The 24,847-nt window shown below is 37.5% G+C and overlaps 1 protein-coding gene across 2 annotated transcripts; it reads left to right on the forward strand.

The window, feature by feature from the left end:
• The first annotated feature begins 8,139 nt into the window (after positions 1 to 8,139).
• On the forward strand, positions 8,140 to 19,964 carry RNF223 (ring finger protein 223). Of its 2 annotated transcripts, none has more exons than XM_072426126.1 (2): positions 8,140 to 8,269; positions 8,923 to 19,964. In XM_072426126.1, exon 2 carries the CDS (start codon positions 16,575 to 16,577, stop codon positions 17,211 to 17,213), a length of 639 nt encoding a protein of 212 aa, XP_072282227.1. In that variant the 5' UTR covers positions 8,140 to 8,269; positions 8,923 to 16,574; the 3' UTR covers positions 17,214 to 19,964. The 2 variants fall into 2 exon arrangements, with proteins under 2 accessions (XP_072282227.1, XP_072282228.1); XM_072426127.1 differs by having other exon boundaries at positions 16,566 to 19,964.
• The last annotated feature ends 4,883 nt before the right edge of the window (positions 19,965 to 24,847 follow it).

Raw genomic sequence — 24,847 nt, forward strand, 5'->3', positions numbered from 1 at the left:
ATATAATGCAAAGCCCTGAATCTCCTACTAGTAGCCACACCATTATTACTTCTAGGAGCAGAATCTTGTTTTTAAATTAGTACAGATAAACAGAGGCCTGGAGTGGGGGAATGTAGTGAGGGATAATGGAGGGCCTGCATGACTGGGAGGGGATTGGGAGCAGTCAGTGAAAGGGTTAAGTGCGGAAAGGATTTGAGGGGAGGTTGTTAGTAGTGTGCTGGGTGATGTATTGAGGGGAGGGAGAAGAGAGTGAAAAGGCGCAAGAGATGGAAGAGAAGGATCTTTTTGCAGCGGGACGGAGAAAGTGAAGAAAGTTTTCCACCCACCCCCCCATCTAAGGGGTTGGGGGGCGTGGTGGTGGGCAGTAGGCTGGCGGTGAGGTCCTGGAGGGAATATGTTTTAGTTTACAATGGGGGTGAGAGTCTCATCTATGGGACTCTCTGTAGGGTCGGTGTTAGTAGTTGTTGAATGGTTCTGGTTGGAAGGTCTGCGAGTGCTGCTGGTATCGTTTCCGAGCTGGTGGTTGTGGCTGGGAGCATATATATCATGGCAGTGCAGACCCAAAAGTATGGGGGGTAAAGTAGTGGGGCCTTCGAGGAGGACCTGGGGGAGTGTTTAAATTGATCAAGGTTTTAAGTAAAGATGTTTAATAAAGGGATTTGTTATTGCTGTTTATGGTTAATTATTGTATTGTTATTGGTTATTTAAGGTAAATTATTTATTTAATTATGTTATTTATGGTTATATATAGTTATCTATAAAAGAGTTTAAATGTTTTTAATAGGTTATTTTGTTAATAAACGGTCTTAGGGCCATTTAACCAGGGTGGTGTGTTGTGTTATATTGGGGTTGAAGGGGCGGAGGAGGGGAAGGGTACTGACTGCGGGAACTCGGCCCTATCTTAGCCATACGAAAGCTGTTTTTTTGTCTGACATTTATAATTCTTCCTCTAGACAGAATATGACCTAGCCATGCCTAATGGCTGCTACCAGTACTACTGTACTGAGAAAAATGTAGGGACTTTCAACACAGATGACATCACTTTGGGGCAAAGGCATGTAGGATACTTATATTGGAAACAAGGAGTCAGAATTGTATGCTATTGCAGATTTGATTCCACTTTATTTTCCTTTTTAAGCTGTGATATTTCTATTTATATATTGCAACTTTGTAGCAAGTCAGTGCATGAAAAGCTGCAACGGAGGCAAATCTGAATCAGACATATGAGAATGTAGCCAAGGACTGCTCATGCATCTGAAGTTACCTGACAATGTCATCTCCAAGTCTGTACCCAAAATATGGCTCCATCTTGTTGGAAGGAAAAGCAGACAGGGGCATTGCCAGGGGAAGCTCTTTAAGAAATAATTAATAACTGCAATTGTTACACTTTCACATTATTAGGCATGGATATATGTTTAACATAAAATACATCTGGTGTTAGGTTCACTTTAAAACCTTTGCAGTTTTGCTATAAATGAAGTTACAAAAAAGATTTAATTTTATAATGCCTTTTAAATTCGAGTCTTTTTGCCAAAGGTACACAGGGGACCACTGAGGAAAGATTTTTCTTTAATAGCATTGAAGAGAATAAGCTCTAAATAGTGCTGAAAAACCAGAGCTGAAAACACAATCCATCACTAACAAATACAACTGGATTTCCTTGACCAACGTAACCACTTTTTTGCAGCAATTTAGCACTTTCAAGCTTTTGATGAATACTCTTCACAATATCAATTGACAGTAAAAAGTATCAACCTTTACTGAGCTCATTACTCTAAAATCACCAAGGAATTGCTGCAAAGCTGATGCTGAAGAATGGCTGGGCTGCTTATGTGCACTGGGAAATGAAAGGCTGAAGATGAAAATGGTGACATCCAGGGAACAGTCATTTTCTTATTTTTGAGGGATATGGACTTGAATATTAAAGTTTGACATTTTTTGGATGTGTATATGTATCCTGCAAAAAGGATAAAACTCAGTGTATAGCAATAAAGCAGACTGTAATGAAAGAAGTCTTAAAGTATATCTGTTGGGCAAAAATTATTTGAGCTGCCATTGCTGACCTCCTCTTTTTAGAATGTTATTTTCCTAGCTGTCATTGCGATGCTTTGGGTTTAATACATTCTAAGTCGCTCATCCAGAACAAGTAAAGAGATAAGGATTTGGGACACTTTTCTCACACTCATTTATATCATTCTTGTTCTAGCTGTGTGATCTAAAAGTACTGAATCCAGGCAGGAATCTAGCATTTTCAGGAGGAGATCAGCAATGGAAGTATGAATGTTTTTTTCTTTACAAGTAAAAAAAAAAGGAAGCTTGGATTCATGATTTTTTTTTTCATTCTCAATTTTGAGTATCAATTCACAAAGTTTTACTACTCCAACTCCCTCTCTTGTGCTGTACACAGCAGGGTCCCTTGGTCGTTACTATGTTCTGCTGTTACCTGTACATATACAGTCTTGCATGACATTCTTAAGTCAGGTACCAACTAAATGATAAAACTGGAGCCATTGAGCCACTGTGGGGAGCCATGAATTGTTCCATGGTGTGATTTAATTGGGAACGGAAAAGGCTTTGATCTTTCATGTGCTGCCTTTTCAGGTCTGGACAAGCAGCCATGTAATGCTCAGCTTTTGTTACTGTCTGTGTATATTTAGTGAAGAATCTTAATGGTATATTAGCATCGGCTTGGGGTTCTCTCCTGGCCGGTATGCATGGGCTCCGACACTGTTTGACAACATATTTGCATTTAAATTGTACCATTAACCTGTTAAAGGGCTAAAATTAGCTATGGAAAAAATGGAATCCTTAACTGAACCCATAATTTAGCAGGGCATAACTATGCAGGTGGATATGACATGAATACCAACCATATCCTAATATTCGTTAGTCAAAAATTTCACCTGCTGGTTTGATTGCTCCCCCAAGAAAAAGTAAGTAGAGGATAACAAATTGTGGTACCCACATAATGGTCATCACTAAACTCCTAATTTTAGGTAGGATCATTATGTATGCCATGTCCACACTGTCAGCTAAACCACCATAAGCAATCTCTATGACTGTTGGAACAGGCTCTGGTAAAGCTTAGCCAAGTGATATGTAAGTACAAAAAGAATAACATGTCCTAGGAAATGCCTGGAGAAATTAGTTGTTAATCACTACTAATGTGTCATATCTAAACTATACTCTCAATGATGGATAACGTGCCTTACACACATTTACAAGGCATCTGTTCAGCTGCCATACGTGGCATGCCTCTGATAACATCTGAACAACTGGTATTAAAAGATTATCTATGTGAATATCACAAACCTGCATTCTAAGCTATGCATTGCTGTTAAGTACAGCTACTTTACTTATGTGTCTTAATTATTTTTTATGCAAATTACTGATTATTAGGTCACCTGCAGATTTTCATGAGTATATCTTTGAAATTCATTACATTCAATAAGGTTACATAAGCTACATGATTACACTGCTAGCAATGGTATTAATATTTTACATTTATGATAAGGCAAGGATGATAGCAACTGACCGAAATCAGTCTGTTTCATTTATAATCATACAAAATAATTCTATACTGGTCTCTATAATTAGGTTTCCTTTTGGTATTGGATGAAAGGTCATTTTCAGTCTATAGGGAAGTATGGAAGTCTTAGGGGAAGGTGCCTTGCAGGCACTATAATATTGGAAACTAATAGGGATTGGACAATGATTTCTACCCTGTCCAACCGATATTTCCCCAAATGATTCTGAGCTGTTGAGCTCTACAGAAGCCCTGTAGACATACATTGTCTTGGACTGTCATCTAACATCTCATATCTTCACTTTCTTCAATTTGTACTATATTTCACTTTTTGTACACCATATTTTAGGTGTTCTCAATATACCTGCAAATTACAGCACATTTATTTTCTATTGATCCCTCATCTAGCAGGTTGACAATCTGGTCACCATCCCCAATATCTTCTCCACTACTCCCTCTGCTACTCCTCTTTAGTAACTGGGTGACCACTAATAATGTAACTCCAGCACCCGTCCCCATTCCCACAAATGTGTAGCTGGGAGCCAGGGGGAAAAATAGTTCTTTGGCAATATGTTTTATAAAAACATAGTCATTTTAGGAACTTGAATGCGCCAGATATTTAGTACTGACTGCAAATGACTCACACCATGAGGAAACCACACTAATATCTAAAGTTTCCTTATTCAATCAATTTTGTCTTAACACTCAAAGCCAAACAAATCATTAACTTTCCATTAGGTAACTCATAGAAGAAGGAATTACTCATATACAGAAATCAATCAAATCTTGTCTGGAAGAAACATTGCAAAAAAACTAAACAGAAAGTTAAACTACTTTGGAGGCTTGTCATTGTTGTCTTTTTTCTGAAAATACAGATTGTCTGGTTGTGGTGCTGATTCCCTACTGGATAACTGAGCTGGGATTGATATGTATACCAGTTCTGACTATACTGACTACATGATTGCTCCAGGTCAGTAAATAAGATTTTCAGATGGTCCTCAGTAGTACTTTGCTTTTCACTTTGTATTTTATAAGTCACACGTAACCCTGTTCATGGTCAGCAGGTTGGTGTAGACCAAAAATTTGAGGAGCAGCAAAACATATAACCAAACATGTTATGGTAAGAGGGACTAACAGGTAGCCCCCATAAATAGCCACAAAGGCTTCTTAAACCAGGTATTTTTACCTTGGAGAGACAGTAGAGATCTGTCAGGCTGAACATCCAACTCTTTCATACCTGATCACCCAGGGATGTCCACTGGTGACTGATTAAATATAGTCAGGTATTACCAAATACCTACAAATCTGGCAATCATGTCCACAAGAAAATTTAAAATTAAAAAAGAACCTGTCCCTTTGTTTCTGTAAAGGGTCATAGTTGATCTTCTCCAGTCCATCAGACCAATTATGTTTTGATCAGTCTGCCATAAATCAAAGTTTTTATTAGTTATATTCGACGGGATATATAAACTGTGTGATTCTGCTCAGATCCGAAAATTAATATATGTAGTATAACACAAAAATAATAAATCAGTGATGCTTAGACTGAATCACATCTAGTGAAGATGGACATTGTTTATGGTAACTGTATGTCTGTGGTAGGGTAGGTTTACTGTTAGCTTGCTAGGACCATGAACAGTTTTATGTGTGACTTATAAAATACATTACAGTCTAAAACAAAGTGAGACGCAGAGTACTGCTAATGTATAACTTTTTTGGCAAAGCCTTCCGTTAATATGTCATTACTCCAAAATCCCCAGACTCACCATACAACACAACGGAAGTACACAGGGCTACAGAAAGGGGTGGATTTATTTTTTGCTTTGTTTGTGATTAGCTCACAGTGAGGATTTTATACAGTAACTGACACCACACTGCCTAATAATATGTTGAGAAAAACATCTGTCCTAATTGCATTTATTAAAATAATGTACCTGTTCTGACTTTCATACAAATTCAACCTAAGAACAAACCTACAGTCCTTATCCCGTATGTAACCCGGGGACTACCTGTATATGTGTTCTTGTTATATTATTCATTCAAGCAACTAAGGACATCCATTGGTGGAATTCATGTTAAACGTAATTGTGAAATTTCTTTTGATAGAAATCTGAATTGTTTACTTTTATCCTGCAGGGCTAGGACAGTACTGTGATTGTCTACTTTCTGTAAAAGAATAGTGATGGACTATTTAGGCTGTTCTCTTTATTTGAAAGCAAATTACTACAGAAAATATTTAATGATAGCTTACTAAAGTTGTTGTTCACTCAATTCTTCAACTAGAAAGGCAACTTTAAATACTACGTATATGGGGGGAAGGTTGATGTACTGTAAATAATGCATACACCTACTGCAAAGTTCTTATCAATAGACAAAGGTAGAAATCTGTCAACAATGAATTCCTCGAATGGAATGGGGAAGAAGAAAGCCTAGAACTGGCAAAGGAGATCATTTTTGGGTGTGTGTAGGAAAAAGCTAAGGGCTATTTTCTGTTTAGAAGCACTAAAAAAGCAAGTGAACAAATCATTCAACCCCTGCAGAATAATGGAAAAAGTGAGTTAAGTGAGTAAAAACATTCAGGGTCAAGAGGATATATATAAGTGAGTTTAGTGGCCCATGGCTATACCATGAGATCCAGCAGACAGACAACATCATTGTTTACACTTTAAACCACTGATGGCCAAGAAATGGAATGTATTTAGCTATCTCATTGTCTAAGCCTCAATAACCTCTTTGGCGGTCCGATTATATAAGTATTTTTAAATTTCAAAGCAGTACTTACTTAATATTTTAAATTTCCCACCTTGTTATGCCCCCATCCACATGCTCCCACCCCCCAGCCGCACACTGTGTCCCCCGGCCTTGCGTCCCCAACTTTCACATTCCGAGGACGCAGATGCCGGGTAGGCATCGCCAGGCGACACAGATGCATTGCTGGAGTACACCGCAGGCATGTGGGGACGAGGTAAGCTTTCCAAGCCTATTTAAAATTACACCCCGTGTGTGGCTTCAGGTAACAGCTTTTGGCACTGAAAATGAACACCATGCCACACTCGGGAATACCGCCAGGGAGGTTAGGTGATAAAACTCCGATATACAATCATTTAGAGAAAACTGGCTCTAGAACATGGCAATGTTAGAGGAATTATGCCCTACTCCCATGGTCATTATGCCTGAAAAACTAAGGACAGCCTGCAAGTGTAGAAAATCATAGGCTAGCCTCCTAGAGGGCATCACCATGGCATATTGAATTCACATACATTGAGGGCACCATGTTAATACCACTCTTGGAATCATTAACTGTTTGGACAACAGAACCCTGCGTGTCATGGGAATAGACAAAAGACTTCTGAAAAAGGACCAAAAAATGCACACAAGGGAGCTTACCAGGAAAGTGGGGAAGCATGAACCTGGAATAGAACTTATAAAGCTCAGATCACCCAAACCTGATAATTCAGTTTTTGCTGCTGGAGAGTTGAAAGATACCGTAATTGTATATTTAGTACCCTAAAAATGTCCCCCACTTTCTGAGAAACCCCCAAAATCTCCATTTCTTGCGCAGAACCCAAAAGGCCACAAATGGAAGATCTATGTTTGGGGACAACAGATAATTATAACACACGGAGGAGAAGGAGTCATTTAAGGGGTACCTAAAAGTACTGGTAGTCTTCAAACCCCCCTGATGGTTTCTTATCTCTGAGACTCACCTGCTGTGTTCAATATGTTCCAAGGAATTATAAGCCATATGCAAATCTGCAGACAAATATTGTTCAGGTGTTACTCTAATATCATTCTATACAATTCATTATAAACAATAGAAAAAGAAAATTATTTCCTTTTTCAGCATGTCCAGGTATGAGTGTAAGTTGCCTAATTAGCCAGACAATGTAATAATTACCCAGAGAAAAGGGGTCTGGAAACTAATCACTGAGAATGAAGCCATGCACCTCCTTTCTGATAAATTATCAGGGGATGATTTTAGTGTTCCCAGACTTCCATAGACTGTTACATACAGTTGGATTTGCTGTCAATCTTACACTTAATCGACCGATCCCATTGTATTTAGAATTGGTTACCAATTGCTCAAAAGTCTCTGGACATTGCACACGTCTGACCTTTACATCCTTTTTCTCAGATGGAAAAGTGATCAGATTGTCAGAATGATGGTATCAATCATTTGTATATACAGTGTCTACTAATACTGACCAATATATTTGATCTGCTCATGACGGATTGAGGATAAGATTGTAAATGGTCAGGATTAGACTTTGATTCCATTTAAGGTCCAATGGATCAGAAGTAAAAAACCTGCTCATGTGTACTCAGGCTATTACTTAGGAATTCCTCCAAATTAGTAAACTTTATATGGATGGCAGCTTATCCTCCCAACATTGAACCTAATTATTGCTAAGCTTTAAATGGCACAGGTCAGTATCTTAGAATATACCTGAAGAACTTCATGGGAGAAAATTTCACAAAGCAAATATTGTTTCTTGCAAACACCTGAGATTCAGATTGCTCTGCTAGGGGAGGATCACCTACGCTGACTCACCTTTTACAGTAAAGCTTTATAAGCACCTGACAGTGGAGGAGTAACCAGTTTGTATAACACAACCTGCACTGCACTGACTGATCCAATGACCGAGAGGGAGTGTTAGGAGAACAATAACATTGTAGTATCCTGAACTGTGCTGTGGTCGGAGCATCCCGGAGTTATTTCTTCACAACTCAGGAACATTTCTGGTGAGTGAATAATTCTAAGTTATAATATAGGTGAACATAATGTACAAAGCAAATCTTTTTTTGTTGCAAAATAAGTTTTAGTTTAAAGAAGTATTTTGAAGTTTAAAGAAGTTTTAGTTTAAAGAAGTGGGCAGCATTTGGGTTCCAATATTCTGTTCATTTCATTTCATCATTTTTTTTATTTTAAAAATGTAAGAAATCAACCAGGGGCCTTTATAGCTAGATCTACTGGTTTGTTTGTTCACTTTTATTTAACAGTAAAATGAAGGACGGTGATGAATATTATGTTTAAAAAGTTTGGTGTGTTCACTGCAATGAGAGATGGCTTCTAGTTCTGGTTGTAATGAACTAGTGCAAGAGCAAATGGCTGATTTTTGATAATAAAAGATGGATATATCATACCATTTATTGTAAATACAGTGCTAGTAGAGGGGTGGGTTTAAACTCAATGTTGTTTGGAGAAATCTTTCTAAGGGCTAGAACACAAGGGTATATTTTTACTTCTGATCTGATTTGTGAACAGTGACTTTACATTATAAAAAGCTAATTTAACATGTATATCTCTATTTAATGTACAGCGCTGCAAAATATGTTGGCGCTATATAAACCTGTTTATTAATAATAATATATACAACATTCTACCCTCACATTAGGTCACCTTAGAAAAAGTTCTATGCATTGCCACAGAATATAAAGCATCATTCCGTAACCCATATCCTATCTAGATGTTGATATAAGTCATGAATTGGAACCTTCATTCTGAAATGTGAACCCTGATTACTACTGGACCTAAAATAAAGCCACATCACCAAAAGTCTCTAAAGTACTGGACCACAAGTGGGCAACTTGTAGTCCTCAGCTTGATAGAGAACAAGTTTCAGAAAAGTCTTCCGCATAGAAATACAGCCTGCAAGCCACAGAGGATCTAGGAGTTCAGCTGATAAAATATTTTACCAATAAGCATCTATTTGCCCTGATGATGTTGGCAACTACAATTTTCAGCATGCTTTGTGATCCGGAAGCAGATCATGTTCATTAACCTAACAAATCTGGATACAATAGCTTCAACAGGCATGGCATGCTGAGATGAGAAGCCCCTCAATGGTGCAGGGCCTGCAACACATAAATGTCAATTGAATTCATAACAGTGGATAACATTTAGTTATTGCAGTTTCCCTTTAACCTGAAATTTAATATTATCTTATTAAAAAGACCCCCCCTCCCTAATTAAAAAAAAAACATATTTTTTTTTTAAAAGTTATTTTAATTAGACTTTTATTAGATTTGTAATTTTCTGTTCTTTATTCCTTGCATAGGCAAGGACAATTGGCATGTCCCATCACATGCCCGACGTGTATCCAAAAACACGCTGCATGATACTAACATCATAGCAATGTGCAAACACTTTCCAGGCACCAGATCATGCACTGAACATGCAGTATCATTTGGCTCCTGATGATACCAGACATAGGAATGGTAGCATAGGACATAATAGGAAGCAGTAGAATGACAAGCAATGCAGAACTTGTGTGTGTTTGGGGAGGTGGGTGGTAAGAGGTAAGACTTTTCTGCATAAAATATAGTGCAATAAATTAAAAAAAAAATAGTTTTTTTTTTTTAAATACTGTTTTTGCCTTTTCTTACAGCTCAGTACTGCTTTCTTCCAGTCATTTTCAGCCACATTCTGCCTCCATGTTTTAAGGGCTATTTTAGATTAATGGTTGGTCACAGGGTGCTACTGAAGGCTCAGTTGAGCATTTAACTGCTCCCATTCAGCTGAATAGGAGAGGTTGGTTACTATTTTGTGCATGTGTTTGCATTAAGCTGTGGTTGCTATGGATTGTGCTGCAGCTCCTGAAGCATTAAGTTGTTTCTGGACGTATGGTTACCTTACTTACTTTGGAGAAAGACCTGAATTTCAACCTCAATCAAAGGACAAAGCAGTTGTCAACTGTTGCAGTTGACAACATGGTAGCTAATGAGGTGTGGCTGGGAACGGTTAACATCTCGGTTTTCAATCGCCTGAATTTGTCCCTAACTCAGCTGCACATCAATGCTCTGCTCTGGATTATTGATGGCAACACCAATGGATCAGTCCTAAGCAATGTATTTCATCATGGCCACCTAAAGGGTCACCCAATACCATAGGTGTCTAAGCAAGCAGGATAGCCAGCTGCAGATTCCATATATACTAAACCATTTAAAATGACAAATCATATTAAAACATAGATAAGATTTTATATATAAAACCTATATAAGCTTATATAAGATTTAGAGATTTGGGTTGGATCTATTTTAATAGCAGGTATTATATGACATTAGGCAGCTATTATTATCTGGCATTTACAGAACTGTTCCACCACAGCTCCTGTTTTGCTCAGTACAGAGTGTTTTATTTTTGGGGTGTGTGCGGAGTTTTATCTAAGGTGTGGCAGTCTAAATACAGAGATCCTTCCCTGTAAAAATAAGACTTGCTCCGCTCTCTAGGAATGTCTGAAACAGTTAGATAGACGCCTGTTTATAGATGAAGCTTTTAACTGTGCATCAAACTAGGTGTTTCTCAATATCAAATCCAATCCCTATCATTCCAACTAAGCCTATATCAATGGCCTAAATGAATGAATAGCGTGCACAAAAATAAATATATAGGCAACATACAGTAGGGGTGTGCATTAGCTGGAGCTATTGTATTGCTGCCAAGTGTAGTTAATATCCTGAGTATAATCATACTGATAGTGTTGCCGGTACACCGCTGTGTACCAGATTGGAGTCTTGTTTAAACTAAAGATACCTGGCAGCTAATATTGAATGAGCCTGGGATAAACCCAGATATGTCTTTGAATTATATACATAATGAAGAATGTCAGTTAAGGTGATTTGGGAGCTTTCAAAGTTCTGGGGTTGAATGTGCAATCCTAAATAACAATTGACATATTCATACCCCTACTTACATGTGCTAACCTTAAGAATTATGACTAGCAAGAAGGTGTATTCAAATTTTAACTACAATTCTTTTGGTGTGTAAAAAGAGAATGTCTTGGCTTTTTTAAAAAAGGTATTTTTCTAAAAGGTAACAAAAAAAAAAAAAAAGCCTCTTCACAGGAAAGCCTCTTCTGCGTCCCTTTAAGATATAATATTACTTTTTTAGCCGGTATCTAATGTGAGTACTGGCAAGTAAGCAAAGTAATGATAGCGATAAATTCTCATCCATAACGGGCACACTGATCATCCAAAATATTAAAACTACTGACAGGTGAAGATTAACATTGATTGTCCTGTTACAATAACACCTGGCAATGGTGGATATATTGGCATTGATCTAATGGACTTTTACATAGGACTACATTGTGATGGCTACGAGCATTGCCACTGGCTCACAGCATTTCCAAAATGGCATGCAAGGTGTTCCTGGTAGCGTTTTGTACCCCTACCATGTGTATGTAGTGGTTTGTACCTGCAAAAGTCGAATGAAAAGACAGCCATTGAACTGACAACATGGTCATGAGTGCCAAGGTTTAATAATGGGAAAAAGGATAATCCATCTGGAGCAATCTCACCAGAAAGCTATTGTATCACAAATGTTGGTCATGAAAGAAAGGTTCTAGAAAACACAGTGCATAACATTTTGATTTTTATGGGACTGCATAGCTGCAGATCAATCAAAGTGCCCATGTCAATGCCATTGCCCTCCACCCAAAGCTTCTACAATAGGCTCATGGGCATCAGAACTGTTTTTGGGGGGGTCTATGCTTTAAATGTTCAGGGCAGTTTTGGTGGCACAAGGAGGACCTATTAGACAGCATGTGGTTTTAATGTTTTGGCTGATGTACATATTTATAAATATATATATATATATATATATATATATATATATATATTATACTTGGTGAACCCTCCCGTGTAATATTTTTACCAATCATTCATAAATTATTTGCATATTTGTGCATGTCTAATACCTCGAAAACCAGACCTTGTCATTTTCCAGAAACTTAAAAATGATAACCCATTACCCAATAGAATCCCTCGCTTTCTCTTCAAATTCTTGTGACGTGTGACTCAACTGGTGTGAATGTTAGACTAGCTCGTACTAGCTGGCTGGGTGATACTGGCTGGGTGGGGCTAAATAGTAAATTCAGTACGAAACTGTGACCCGGCAGCTAAATGGTCACGTAGGCTCTGTGATATGCAGCACGACAAGTACCTGTAGTAATTGTATAAGATTAGGGGACAGCATACACAAGACTTCCAACATTCTGACCTTCATTTTATATTCCTTTGTATGTACAAACTAGTTTTCTAGGTACTATTTGTAGAATAGCTTAACGTATTTCTCTGTAAGATATTAAATGTAACTGATGTTTAACTTGGAACATGATTGCTAGTATATACCTGAGAGTTTTCTTTTTATTATGGATAGCATACCAAAGGGTTAAAACCACTTACAAGATTATATTTGTAGATTTCCTGGTAACCAGGATGAGAAGGGGGAAGAATATCTCCAGGAGGAACACAATTAAAAAAAATGATGTCAGTAAGGAAAGGTTTGAAGTGTAACTCCACCTTTGTGCCAAATGTAATTGTACATTGAAGAAAAGCTGCTAACAATGTTTGTTACATATATTGAATAATACATGAACTTTGAAAGTACCCATTGCTTCCTTCTAGAAATATTCAAATATTGCTCAATGTCATAGCCATGCTATAGTCTGTGGCTGCTCTGATCTATAGAATGTTTCTATGAACACACAATTACATATGTATTATTTATTTATGTTGTAAATACCCCCACGTGGATTTGCAAAGTCCCACAGTGGGTTGTATCTGAGTATCCAGACAACAAAATCATACAAAGTTTCTTTTATGATCATTCATCCGATTTGGTGGGTGAATGGTAAAGTTTGGTGATAGAAAATTTTAGATTGCACTGGCTGTTTCTAACAAAATGTCAGTAACAGCTAAATATCTTACAAATATATATTTAACAAACACAATTGCCATTATCAGTTCTGATCTGTGCTTAGACTGAGGAATGAGACTTCACACTAGCTGACTCCAGAATTCTCAGTGTGGAATAAGCAGCATGTATCTAGCTTCATAGAATCACTTCTGAAAGGTGTTTTCATTAGAACAACTACATTAAGTTCTGTTTAAACTAGTATCTGTGACACAACAGCCTTACATAACAATCAGCGTTTAAAGTGTACCTGTCATCTATACATGACAGCCATTAATTAGTTAAGCCAATGTATAAATACATGATATTGATATGATGCTCTTTGTCCCATAAGGCTTAGTTCCCTTTCAAACTTGTGGTTGCAAACGGCATGGATGTTTTTGGAGTTATTCGACACTTTGTCATGTAATTGAGTGTGGTTATGGTGGTATTTTCCTATCAGATAGAGGAGGAAAAGCAACTGTATGGCCAGAAGCAATTTGTCAGAGTCAGTGTCACTTGCAGGAACTGTGCCGCAGGGTCATTCTCCTGACCCCACGGGAGGGGGCGGATCAGCCAGAGCCACGGACCACCAAAGAATTCTTTGCAAAATAAGAGTGGGGAGGCGTGCCCATTGCCAAAAACAAACTGAGGGCACGGCATTCCCACCCATGCACGCCCCACTACACCCCTGGCTGCAACTCCGCCACAACCACTTGCGAACGCTTGCACAAAGTTGTTCCCAACTGCTCCCATACAGCTGAATAGGAGCAGTTAGGAGCATGGCTGAGGATGTGGTACAGAGCTGCGGTGAACTGCAAGAGGCCTTCACTTTAGGCTAAATATATGCAGGGGCCGAGGAAGATAAAAACCTGGCAATCCTATTTTTCAAGCTAAGTTTGCCCCGTTTTGTGCTGGGTTTTATATACTAAAGAGGTGAACGCTCAGTACACATGTGTTTTGTATGTTTTTGCAAAGTTGGAGTGTGAAAGAAAAAACAGCTCAATCGGACAAAGCATGCTGATATAAATATAACAAAGTTATTAATGTACTTCAAATATTTTGCTGCAGATGATCACACGGTATATATATATATTTATATATATATGTAGCAGTACAGTGTAGCAATGCAAGTATATTTAACACAACCGCTTGCATGTTGTGTTATAAATCCAACACCGGATTAAAGCGTTTAAAAAATAATGGAATGCAGATAAATCGCTTCATACATTCAACTTATATTAAGTCATGTTACATGAACATAGTTCTAATTTTTGGGCTGTGATTTTATCTTCAGTAATTGTTTATAGAAAGAATGACATCACCTGCATTCTGGCTGATAATTGAGTCTGAAGTTTTACCAAAGTGCCCCCTACTGGTGGCAATGTGCCTTTCATTCAACCAGCAAGAAGCTTTATTCACAAAAGTTAAAGTGATTTGTAATAATAAAAACAGTCAGGGTGGGTGGGTGTTTGTAGTCCACAAAATGCTAAGAACAATGTCAAATGATTGTAGCAAAGACAAAGAACATAGGAAGGTTTTAACTCTCAATAGTAGTTTTTGCACTCATCAAACAGATATACCAAAACACTGATACACTTAGACCTAAAGCAAATGGGAGAAGAGTTTATATACACTACAATGGTCAATGTGGGTCTGATGATGGATATGGAGGTATTTAGTTTTTTACGCAGTCTGGTACAGTGAATGAAGTAGCACATGGGGGTTGGGTTTTGTGTATCATTTCATGTGATCCATATGCCCCAGTTTATCATTAAGATGCTAAAACAATTGCATCTTTTATTTCTCTCCAGGGCATCAATGTCCTTTTGTGAGTAGGGGATGAGGTCATTGTCTGGATTCATGCTCCCAGCTGCTAATGATGAGGTTGTGTTGAGAGATGCTGAGCGCAAAGACAAGAATTCCCTCCATTCACATGATAACAGTGACACAGCCCCATCACTGCTTCACGTGCTGTGTTCAGGAATCTAAATAACACTTATGTAACATTTTCAGCACACCAACAGGTCAGGTATGTGGACCTGTCATGTAACCATCATACATGTGTGTGCTTGGACATGATGCCGCAAAATGAATCTTGTACCTGCTAAATAATTGGAAAGACTATGTGTCCTGGAGGAAGAATGAATCCTTGTGCCCTGCCAAGAATAATGTCAATGTTGAAATCCATAGCTTGCTTCTTTTAATTAATTGTTGAGCTAGAATGGAATAAATGGGTTTTGCAATACAGGAAAAAAAACTTTCCAGTTTCAAGATAATAAATGCTATATTGGAACATAATCATTACATGATAATAGCGCTCAAAACATCAGGACAGCTTCTAATTTATCCCAACATGCAGGGCAAAAAGCCCAATAACTTGGATAGCTGCAGCTCCATTCTGGCAGTGTAGCAAATCTGGTATTAGTGCGACAGTCATGTGATCATTAGAGAAAGAAATATCCACAGGATTGTGATGGATAACATTTCTTTTCTCTAAAATCAAAAGATATAGCGCCCATCCCTTGCTGGATTGTCCTAATATGTGCAGCATTCATACCTAGTATTGTATGTGCCTTGAATCCCCTTCTGAGCTGTGATTTAGGGGGAAGCCCTTTTTTAATAGGGGGTTGATGCACAAATCTCTAGGCTACTCATATTCAATCAATATATGATTTTGTTTAATTATCTATAGGAAAGAAAGAAAATTACAAATACAGACTGATTAAATCTATAGACCCTTTGACGTTTGCCAATCTTACTATGTAACAATTGAACTTTTTTCTTTGGCACAATTTAGTGGAATATACTGTAAATATTCATTGCACCTATTATTGATACAAAAGTACACAAAAGAATGATTCCAACTGGCGAATCATACAAGGAAATAAGTTGTGGGGAAGTCAGGGGGAATTTTGTCACATGATTTACCCTTAGCAAGCATGACACTGCATTATAATTTAGCTATTTTGTAAACGTAGGTGTGTAAAGCAGGAGGTCGGTAGGAAATAACATTACACAACTTTCCAAGCATGGACAGAAGGAAGTGCCATCCATTTATAGCTCCTAATAACTTTGTAATTTACCTGGCATATTAATCATTATCTAGGCACTAATATCTCCGGAGTGATGTAAGCAGTGTGGTTTATTGATTGTTGTTGGTATAAATAATGGTTTATCACCTTCATAAGAGGTAACGTTCCTACAAAGACATGTGTCCCTTTGTCTTGGTTATAGGGCCAGTAAGTACTTCTTAAATATCTATGTCTATTATATGTGATAAAATGTTTGAATAAACAGTGTATTCCATTTATTACATTTTTTTTACAATTCATTCATTTTGCTTTCTTCTGTCTCAAACAGTCCCCAAACATGGATATGGCAACTCAAGTCTGGCACACGCAAACAGATGTAGAAGAAGGGTTGGAGAACAGACCCGAATGTTCAATCTGCTTCACTGGCTATGATAACATCTTCAAAACCCCAAAGGTCCTTCAGTGTTCACACACCTTCTGTTTGGAGTGTGTGGCACGACTTGTAGCCTCCCTGCCACTAGAGAGTCAGAAGGATAAGGTGGTATGTCCTTTCTGCCGGCAACCTACACCAATTCCACAGGAGGGGGTCCCGGCCCTACAGACCAGCCAAGAACTTCTATCCAACCTACCTCCTCATCAACGTAAAGAAGAACAAGTTTGGATCGAAGGTACCAAGCTTTGTTACAAACAAGATCCAGAGTCCAACCAATCAGACATGTGTGTCTGTGTAGATATTGGGTTGAGCAAAAAAGACGATGTCCCACCACCACCGCCACGATCTAGACTGCAGCGGATTTGCTGTATGTGTAGTGATTGGAAAAGACTCTTACTCATCACTTTCATGGTGGTCATTTTATTCTGCATCCTTCTTTGGCCGGTGCAGTGCATCCTGAAGACGGGGAACTTAAAATGCACAACAGATTCAACACCTACCAAGCTGCCTACCAATTACCTCTTTGTAACACATGGAATATAAGCAAGGACTCTGGACTCCGATCAACTACAGTCAGCAGGGCTGACAAGGCAACTCTACTTACTGTGGGGATTGGATGTGCAGGACACCCAATGACTTGCCTATCAGTTTCATTGCCTTCGACATCCATTTCATTATGAAAATTCTGAACAAAACCAGAAACTATCAGTTCTAACATGGATGTTATTAGGTACCATTTAATGGGCAGAATGTGTGGCAAGCTTGCAGGCACAGTATGTTGCCATGATGGTATAAGCTTGTACTTAGAACAATGGATGCTCGTGGACCATGTTGACACAGGCCTACAGTTGGAAAATGCAGTATTATGTGACTTATGTACTTGATAAGACCTAAAGCCTTATGTGCACTATATGAAAGAAAAGTTTTTTTTTTACCAGTGTTTAAAATGTGAATGGCAGTTGGTTCAAAATATTATTTCCATATAGACCAGACAGGTCAAACTTGTGTTTTATGAGCTGCATGGGGCCTTTTAGCTCCTACTCTCTGGCTCTTATTGATTTAAGAGGAATAGCCCACTCAGCGGTTGTGCAGCTAAAAACATCATTTTGTATAGCTCTGTTCTCTTGTAACATGCAATTTTTACCACAATGCCAAAGTTTAGAAGGGCCATAATCTTTTTTTGGATTGAAGTAGGTGTGGTTCTTATTATACATAATGTGGCCCCTTGAATGTTTAGTCCTCTCAGATTGGCATACCTGATATAGACGAATCTTGCATTGCATTGATGCTTGGTACAACTCGGCACTTATTCGCACTTTACAGAAAAATGTAAATGTATATTTGAAGTGCTTTACAAAACCCAAAGACCAATTTTTGCTGGCATTACAAAGGATACTGTGCGCCAACAGCCTTTTGTAATAACTGTTCAATAATTCTACTTCATCTCAATTTCTTCCATAACCCTGTGTCTAATGCACGGCAAAACAAAATCACTTGCCTCTTCCGCCAAAGCTTGGCTTAATGTATACTCAGCTACAGGAAATAAAATTCCTTGGTCCTAAGTGCCTCATAAAACTGGCATACAGCAGTGGAAACACGTGGTGGTTTTTTATTTGCTACAAATAACCGTTTAACCGGTTGAATAGATGAAAATCATTAAGGTGTGGGATTGGATTTTTATGCCTCTAAAATGCCAGCTTCCACTGCAATCTTGTATAAGCCCTAACGGAGCTGTAAACAAACATTTAATGCTATTGAACTCATTAAAAGTGCAACGTAAAGGATGGAAGGTTTAGAACAAGGGGGCTGGAATATTTAGTGGCAATGCTAGAAATGATTCTATGGCTGTAACCAATTTTATTACTTTTAAGTTTGCCTAATTGCTGGGTAAGCCGCCTGTCACCATTCAGGTAGCCATTTGTGAACTGAACAAACTTTTTGGCTAACAGGAAGTGACATCACTTGAAGTGCATGTGAAACGTAACTAGGTGCAATTGGGCTCATGCAAGATTCAGGGGCATCAAGCAAATACTATCCACAGCACCTAGTTGACTATTTCTTTTCATATTCTGAACTGCAATAGTAAAATGGCAGCTGGAGTTACTGATTGCTGTAGTCTAGTTTTCACACATGAAACTTCTGATTGGTCATGTGGCAAATATTTCAGTGAACAAGCCTGGAAACTTGAACCTATAACAGTTTTAAGTACTAAGTTTTTCATACCTTGTTACTTGGACCTGTACTGAGATAAATATGGAAGGTGATAACTCACAACTTTGTGGAAATAGTAGTTGCCCGTCTGTATTTGAACCAATGACCTGTAACAAGGATACTGATCAGAAAAGTCAAAGTGATGGTCAGAGCGCCTTATCTCTATACTTGTTCTAGATTACTTCCCTGGACAGTACTGGATCAGACAGCCAGGTATTAGTATTTTCATTAAGGGATGTCAGCAATTGAACCCAAAAAAATTACCAACATAGGGTGAAATTATATGTATCAGCACTGTATCTACCAAACATTTATTTATTTATTCATGTAACTATAAAATGAACAAAGCATGTTGGAATTTTCTGACCATAGTAATTGCACATTCGTATCTTGGGTAGGAAAGAGCATCTGTTTTTCATTCCGTTGAAGCCATTCAGTGGGCTGACCAATGAGCAGCCTATTCTTTATGCAGAAATTAGTGACATATATATTGGTCATCTAGTGTCATAAACCCCAAGGAAAAAGGTAGCACATTTTGGCCACAATGCTTGCCTATACTGAGTCTGGACGACAGGTCTGCTTGTAAAGTGCAGTTCCCTTTCCAGGTTGATTCCATGCCAATAACCTTAATGTCATGATTTATATACAGAAGGTGCATTCAGTCCAAGTTTCAAAAGAAGGGATTGTATGAGAGAGTAAATGTTTCATGGTAAAAACAAGGAAAATAATTGATCATAACATGTCCCCAGTAAGGCACAGGCAAATAAAAATGATCCCTATAGGGGGTTCACTCTTCCCTACTTTAAAACAAAAACATTTTGCTACAAAAGCTATTGTTTTTCAAAAGTGCACTTATCCTCTATTTTACAAGGGGTCAGATCTCAGCACCATGTAAGGTTATAAAGCTGATTGTTTTTTACTAGTTGATCTTGTTTTGTTGACCGAATTGAGCACTTAATTGGAAATATGGATCATATGTCATGACTATGTGATGTACTGTACATAGAAAACAGATACACAGTATTTTATTCATACAATAGAATGTAATTGAAAATGGTTTAATAAATTATGTTTTTTAAAATACTTGTTTGGATGATTTTATTATTCTTTTTATAATAAACACACTGAAATTGAAACAGTTTAAATATAAAAATTAAATATATTATCACACCTTTACTGGAAATAAAACAATTGCTGACCATGCCGTGAAATGGCTTTAAGACTAGCATGAAGCAAAGTCATAGTGAAGTCAGATCTGCAGGTTTCTTATTTTTCAGTAAAATATCCTTAATAATATTTTCTGTCAAATATGTAATAAAAGGTAGACTCCAGGCAGTCTAGAACAAATAATAAAACACACAGTACAATAATAAAATAAATAACTGTGTTACCTGAAGACAGATCTGCAGCCAGTCCTGTGAACCAAAACACACTGTTGTGCCAATTAGACAATAAATGAGAACCAGCAAACTACAGAGCTTATTCATGCTCTCTGCATACAACACACCATATTGGTTCAGTGTGCTGCCTTCTCCCAATCTGAATCTTTTTATGGACTGCTGGAGGCTGATAACACAAATTTTGGGTATGTATATTTGTGAAAATGCAGTTAGGTACATAAATTCATTTTTCATTTCATAAGTTGAGCTTTGTTGTGTTGTGTAAGCAGGTAGAACAAACACAAGGATAAATACAAATGTCTATTCTTACTGCTACTGGAAATTGCAATTTATGATACTTTGTGCCCTCGTATGTATAGGATGTGCCTTTATGATGTAACATTTTACGGGCCATGCTTGGCTCAATATGCAAAATCAATGCTGTTATTTTCAACTAAAATACTTCTGTTTATTAAAATTGGATTTTAAAAGGGGGATAAACACCTATTATAAGATCACTTGCCAAGTAGGGAAGTACTGTGCACTACAATACACACACACACACCGTAGATTGAGCAGATCTACACTTGGCATACCAACTATAGACAGATGCCTCGAGAAAAAGATGCTCAAATGTATTGCAAGTATCCATCTAATTCAGGGTTTCTCAACCACAGTTCAATAGAACTTTGAGTTTAGGTCTGCTTTAAGTGAAACCAATGACCTTTTTGGCGATTTACAAGGGTGACATTCTTCCCACTGGCAACCAATATAAGAGGCATTGTTCCCAATGATCTCGATATCAATGTACTGTGAACTGTGGTTTATATTAATTATGAAGGGGTTCTCTGAAGACCTAACATTTAGTTCAAGGGTTTCCCAGTGTTAAAAAGGTCGAGAAAACCTTCTCTAATGTAACTTGTCTGTTTTCTTAATAGATTTCTGGACATTTCCACATACATGAATAAAAAAACATTTTTTACAGATTAGATATTTTAATCAATACTCAACACAGCTAGGCTCACAGTGGATATCTATTGTTATATGTGTGAAATACCATTACTTGTCAAAAATATATGTAATTTAAACACAATTGTTATTAACATACCTTTTCTACATTAAATTCCATGCAATTTTGCTCACCACGGTTGAGATGCTCTGACTACCTTTACATGGAATGACAAGGCCAGTGACCACACTTTGCTGCAGTTAGGTAATATAGGTTGGTCTCCTATCTATTGACCACCTACGAGGTCATCCCTCTACTCACCCCAGTGTTAAACCTACTAGCACTGTGCAGAGCAGTAAAGCTGGATTGCCTCCCTGTGTCGGTCTTTTTGTCGTTGTTGTCTACGTTCTATTACTCATTGAATACCAGGAAGCCAATTTAATGAAACATTTCAGGAATTTATATTTGCAGCATTTAAAAAGACTATATAATCATATAATTAAATACATAAACAAATAAAAAGTGACATGTTTGTCCTGGATTGAAACCTTTATAAATATATCAATGAAAAAGTGCATGCATATTTAATTATATGTGTTCATCCTCAAAATGCTGATGATGGAGATGCAATCATAAAATTGTCACACGCTACTCTGTAATTTGGTAGTTTTTCCCTTAAATGATCAAATTCTAAATTAATACCTCAATGAGATGGATGGAGAATAAAGTCTAATGAGTATTAGAACCAAGAAGGACTTCAGATATCTGTAGTTCTAAACAGAAATTTCTATCACATAAATGATGGTTCAGGATCAGCTTAACCTACGTGTGCATTAAAAACAGACCGACCACAATACGGATTTGTAAAGCTCTAGGCTAGGCCAAATAAAAGTGCTAAATTGTGTTTTATGCAATTTTGGAGCAGAAATCATTAGTTTATTTAATGAAGCTGATGATCCTACCCGTGTGTATTTTACTAGGTTGCTATTACATGTGTATATGCAAACCAAGGATAGGATACTGTTTTATACAAGGATGAAACCCAACTGTACTGAACAAAGTATTTTAAACACAAACCCTGTACATGGGAGAACCGGGTTACGTGGGGATATATGTGTAAAAATAAATCTTTACAGGAGTTGGGGCTTATCTCCTTATAGATTCTACACCCCTAGCCGCCATTCATTTTCTTTACATAGACATGATATGACATCACAATTGTTTACAACTGCCAGAGTGGACTGAAAAGGCGCTAGGCCGCACTGGCTGGAACTCTGTATCTGGCCATTCTAGGCTGGGGGTCCACTCTAATTTCTCGATGCATTTGGTGAAGGCAAACAGACAACTGCACAAATATAACTATTCTTTAAGTATTATACTTTTATAATCCATGACATAAAGGTGCTGGCCTACAAAATCCGTATTAAAGAAAAGTCATTTTAATATTTGAGATATTTAGCCTGACTGGTTGCTATGGCAACTGCCTGACTAACAAAGGAAACCTATGGTATATAGGAGCTATTTCACCTTACAAAACCAGGCAAAAAATGTTACTGGTGAAAATATGTAAGAATATCTTTAACAGACATTCAGACATCTCCCTTGCGAGGGTTACTAAGCAACTATTTTCCTTTCCCATTGGAGAATATATTCATTTTAGGAATGAGAGCATGCAAGGTCACAGGTTTCAACAGTTTTTGGTTGGCACTTGGAGAATTCAGCAGTCTGCAAAGAAATAGAAACAAAATGTTCTTCACTTTTCTATGTTCCAGTAGTAAAACCTAATCTTGCCATGCAATGCTTAATCTTCACCTCCCGAATCTATGGGACATGCAATAAAATAAAGCATATATGCCATTTTTTTTTTTAGATATAACTTTCACATAAGATTTTTTTTTTTTTTGGTATGTACATAGTGGTCACACAGTAGAGCTGGACACTGATGTTACAATAAATCTAATTGCAGACACAAAAATATAGTGCGCCATATTTTGTTTTTCTTTCCCCAGACTTCTTCCTTGCATGGTACAGAACAAACAAATATAATACGACCTGTAAATGAGAAAAATGTAAGAATTCCTTATCTTCATACTTGCAGCTAAGCTTCTTCGTCTCTGCTGTCTGTTGAGGTAATCCAATGTGCTTTGGGTATCCTTTACATACAAAGACTGCACACATTTAGTAAAAAGAATCTGAAAATTTTGTTTAAAATTGCTAAAAAACATAGCTTTGTTCAGCTTTGAAACAAGGATTGCATATCTTTAATTTTTTGAGAACTGGGGTGCAGAAAATGGTAATGAGTACTTTAGATCAGTGTTTCTCAACCAGGGTTCATCCAGAGGTTTTTAGGGGTTCTTCGAGCAGCAATCAGCTTTTTGTGCCTCTCAGGTTAGACACCTCTGATCTTTTTGTAAGATCTGTAAGAGTGGTATTCATCCCACTGGCCAGCATTGTAAGATAAATGCTTTCCACTGATCACCACACTAATGTACTGTGAGCTGCTCATTTAAAATTGTCAGGGGTTCCCCAAGACCTCAAAGTTCTTCCCAAAGGGTTTCCCTATGCTAAAAAGGTTGAGAAGCCTTTGATGAAAGGAAGATGATGAAGATCTGCTGTTAATAGTAAAACACAGGAAATGTTTGATCGATAAATATGGAGCTTTACTTCTGCAATTGAGTTGGTGATTTGGTCTTCAAGGTCCCTTTCAATGCAGAAGCAGAGGCAGATGTCTATCCATCATGCAGCATCAGGAGCCATCTGATCAGTTAGCAGCTTGACAAATACGTATATAAAAAAAATCCTAACATTGAAATGATAATCAACACACCAGTCAGGGTGCAGGAAATAATTCAGATCAAATTTGGTTGTATGTACACATAGTAAGCCTTATTCAATAAAGAATGAAAATTACAGAAGGGATGTGCAATCCAGTTTAGGCTTTTTGGACTGCTGTACTTTTTATGTCATTCCTGGTCTGTCTTTTAGCTTTAAGGAGGGTAAAGAAAAGCTAAAAGACAGAGCAGGAATGATATGAAAACAAATTGTACGGTCTTTATTAGATCAGCCAACATCAATGCGATACAAATACATGTCAGATTGGAAACATAGAATGGACTGGCAATACTCTTGTATTATTTTGGTGATGATGACTAATTTGATTGTATGAAGACAGTACAAACAAATATAATGTGTTGCACCAGTTTAAAGAGAAAGTGGAAGTCTTGGAAGGACTGTAGGTGCAATTCAACTAAAGTACAACATATTTGTTACTTGTAATAGCTAATAATTTAATGGAGACAACTAGTTTTACCCTTCATTGCCTTGCATTGTTGAACATTACAGCCATTATTGCAAATAACTTAGTTTAGTGAATACAGCCTAATATTACCACGAGCCACTCTGAATGATCTAACCCGGGAATAGAGTTAGACCTTTGCTGGTGGTCATATATAATTCAAAAAATTTTTAAGAGATAGTATAGAAATAGAACCCCTACAGACTGGTTTCCATGAAAGCAAATTTAGTTAGCTGAAGAGCACATTTCCATGTTTTGGTTCATTAAACAAGTGAAGAAACTTTTAGAGAAAAAAAAATACTCCTATAAACACGCATGTAAATATATTGTGAGTGAAAAAAAG

The sequence above is a fragment of the Pyxicephalus adspersus genome, chromosome 11, assembly GCF_032062135.1.
Source record: "Pyxicephalus adspersus chromosome 11, UCB_Pads_2.0, whole genome shotgun sequence".
Taxonomy (NCBI): Eukaryota; Metazoa; Chordata; class Amphibia; order Anura; family Pyxicephalidae; genus Pyxicephalus; species Pyxicephalus adspersus.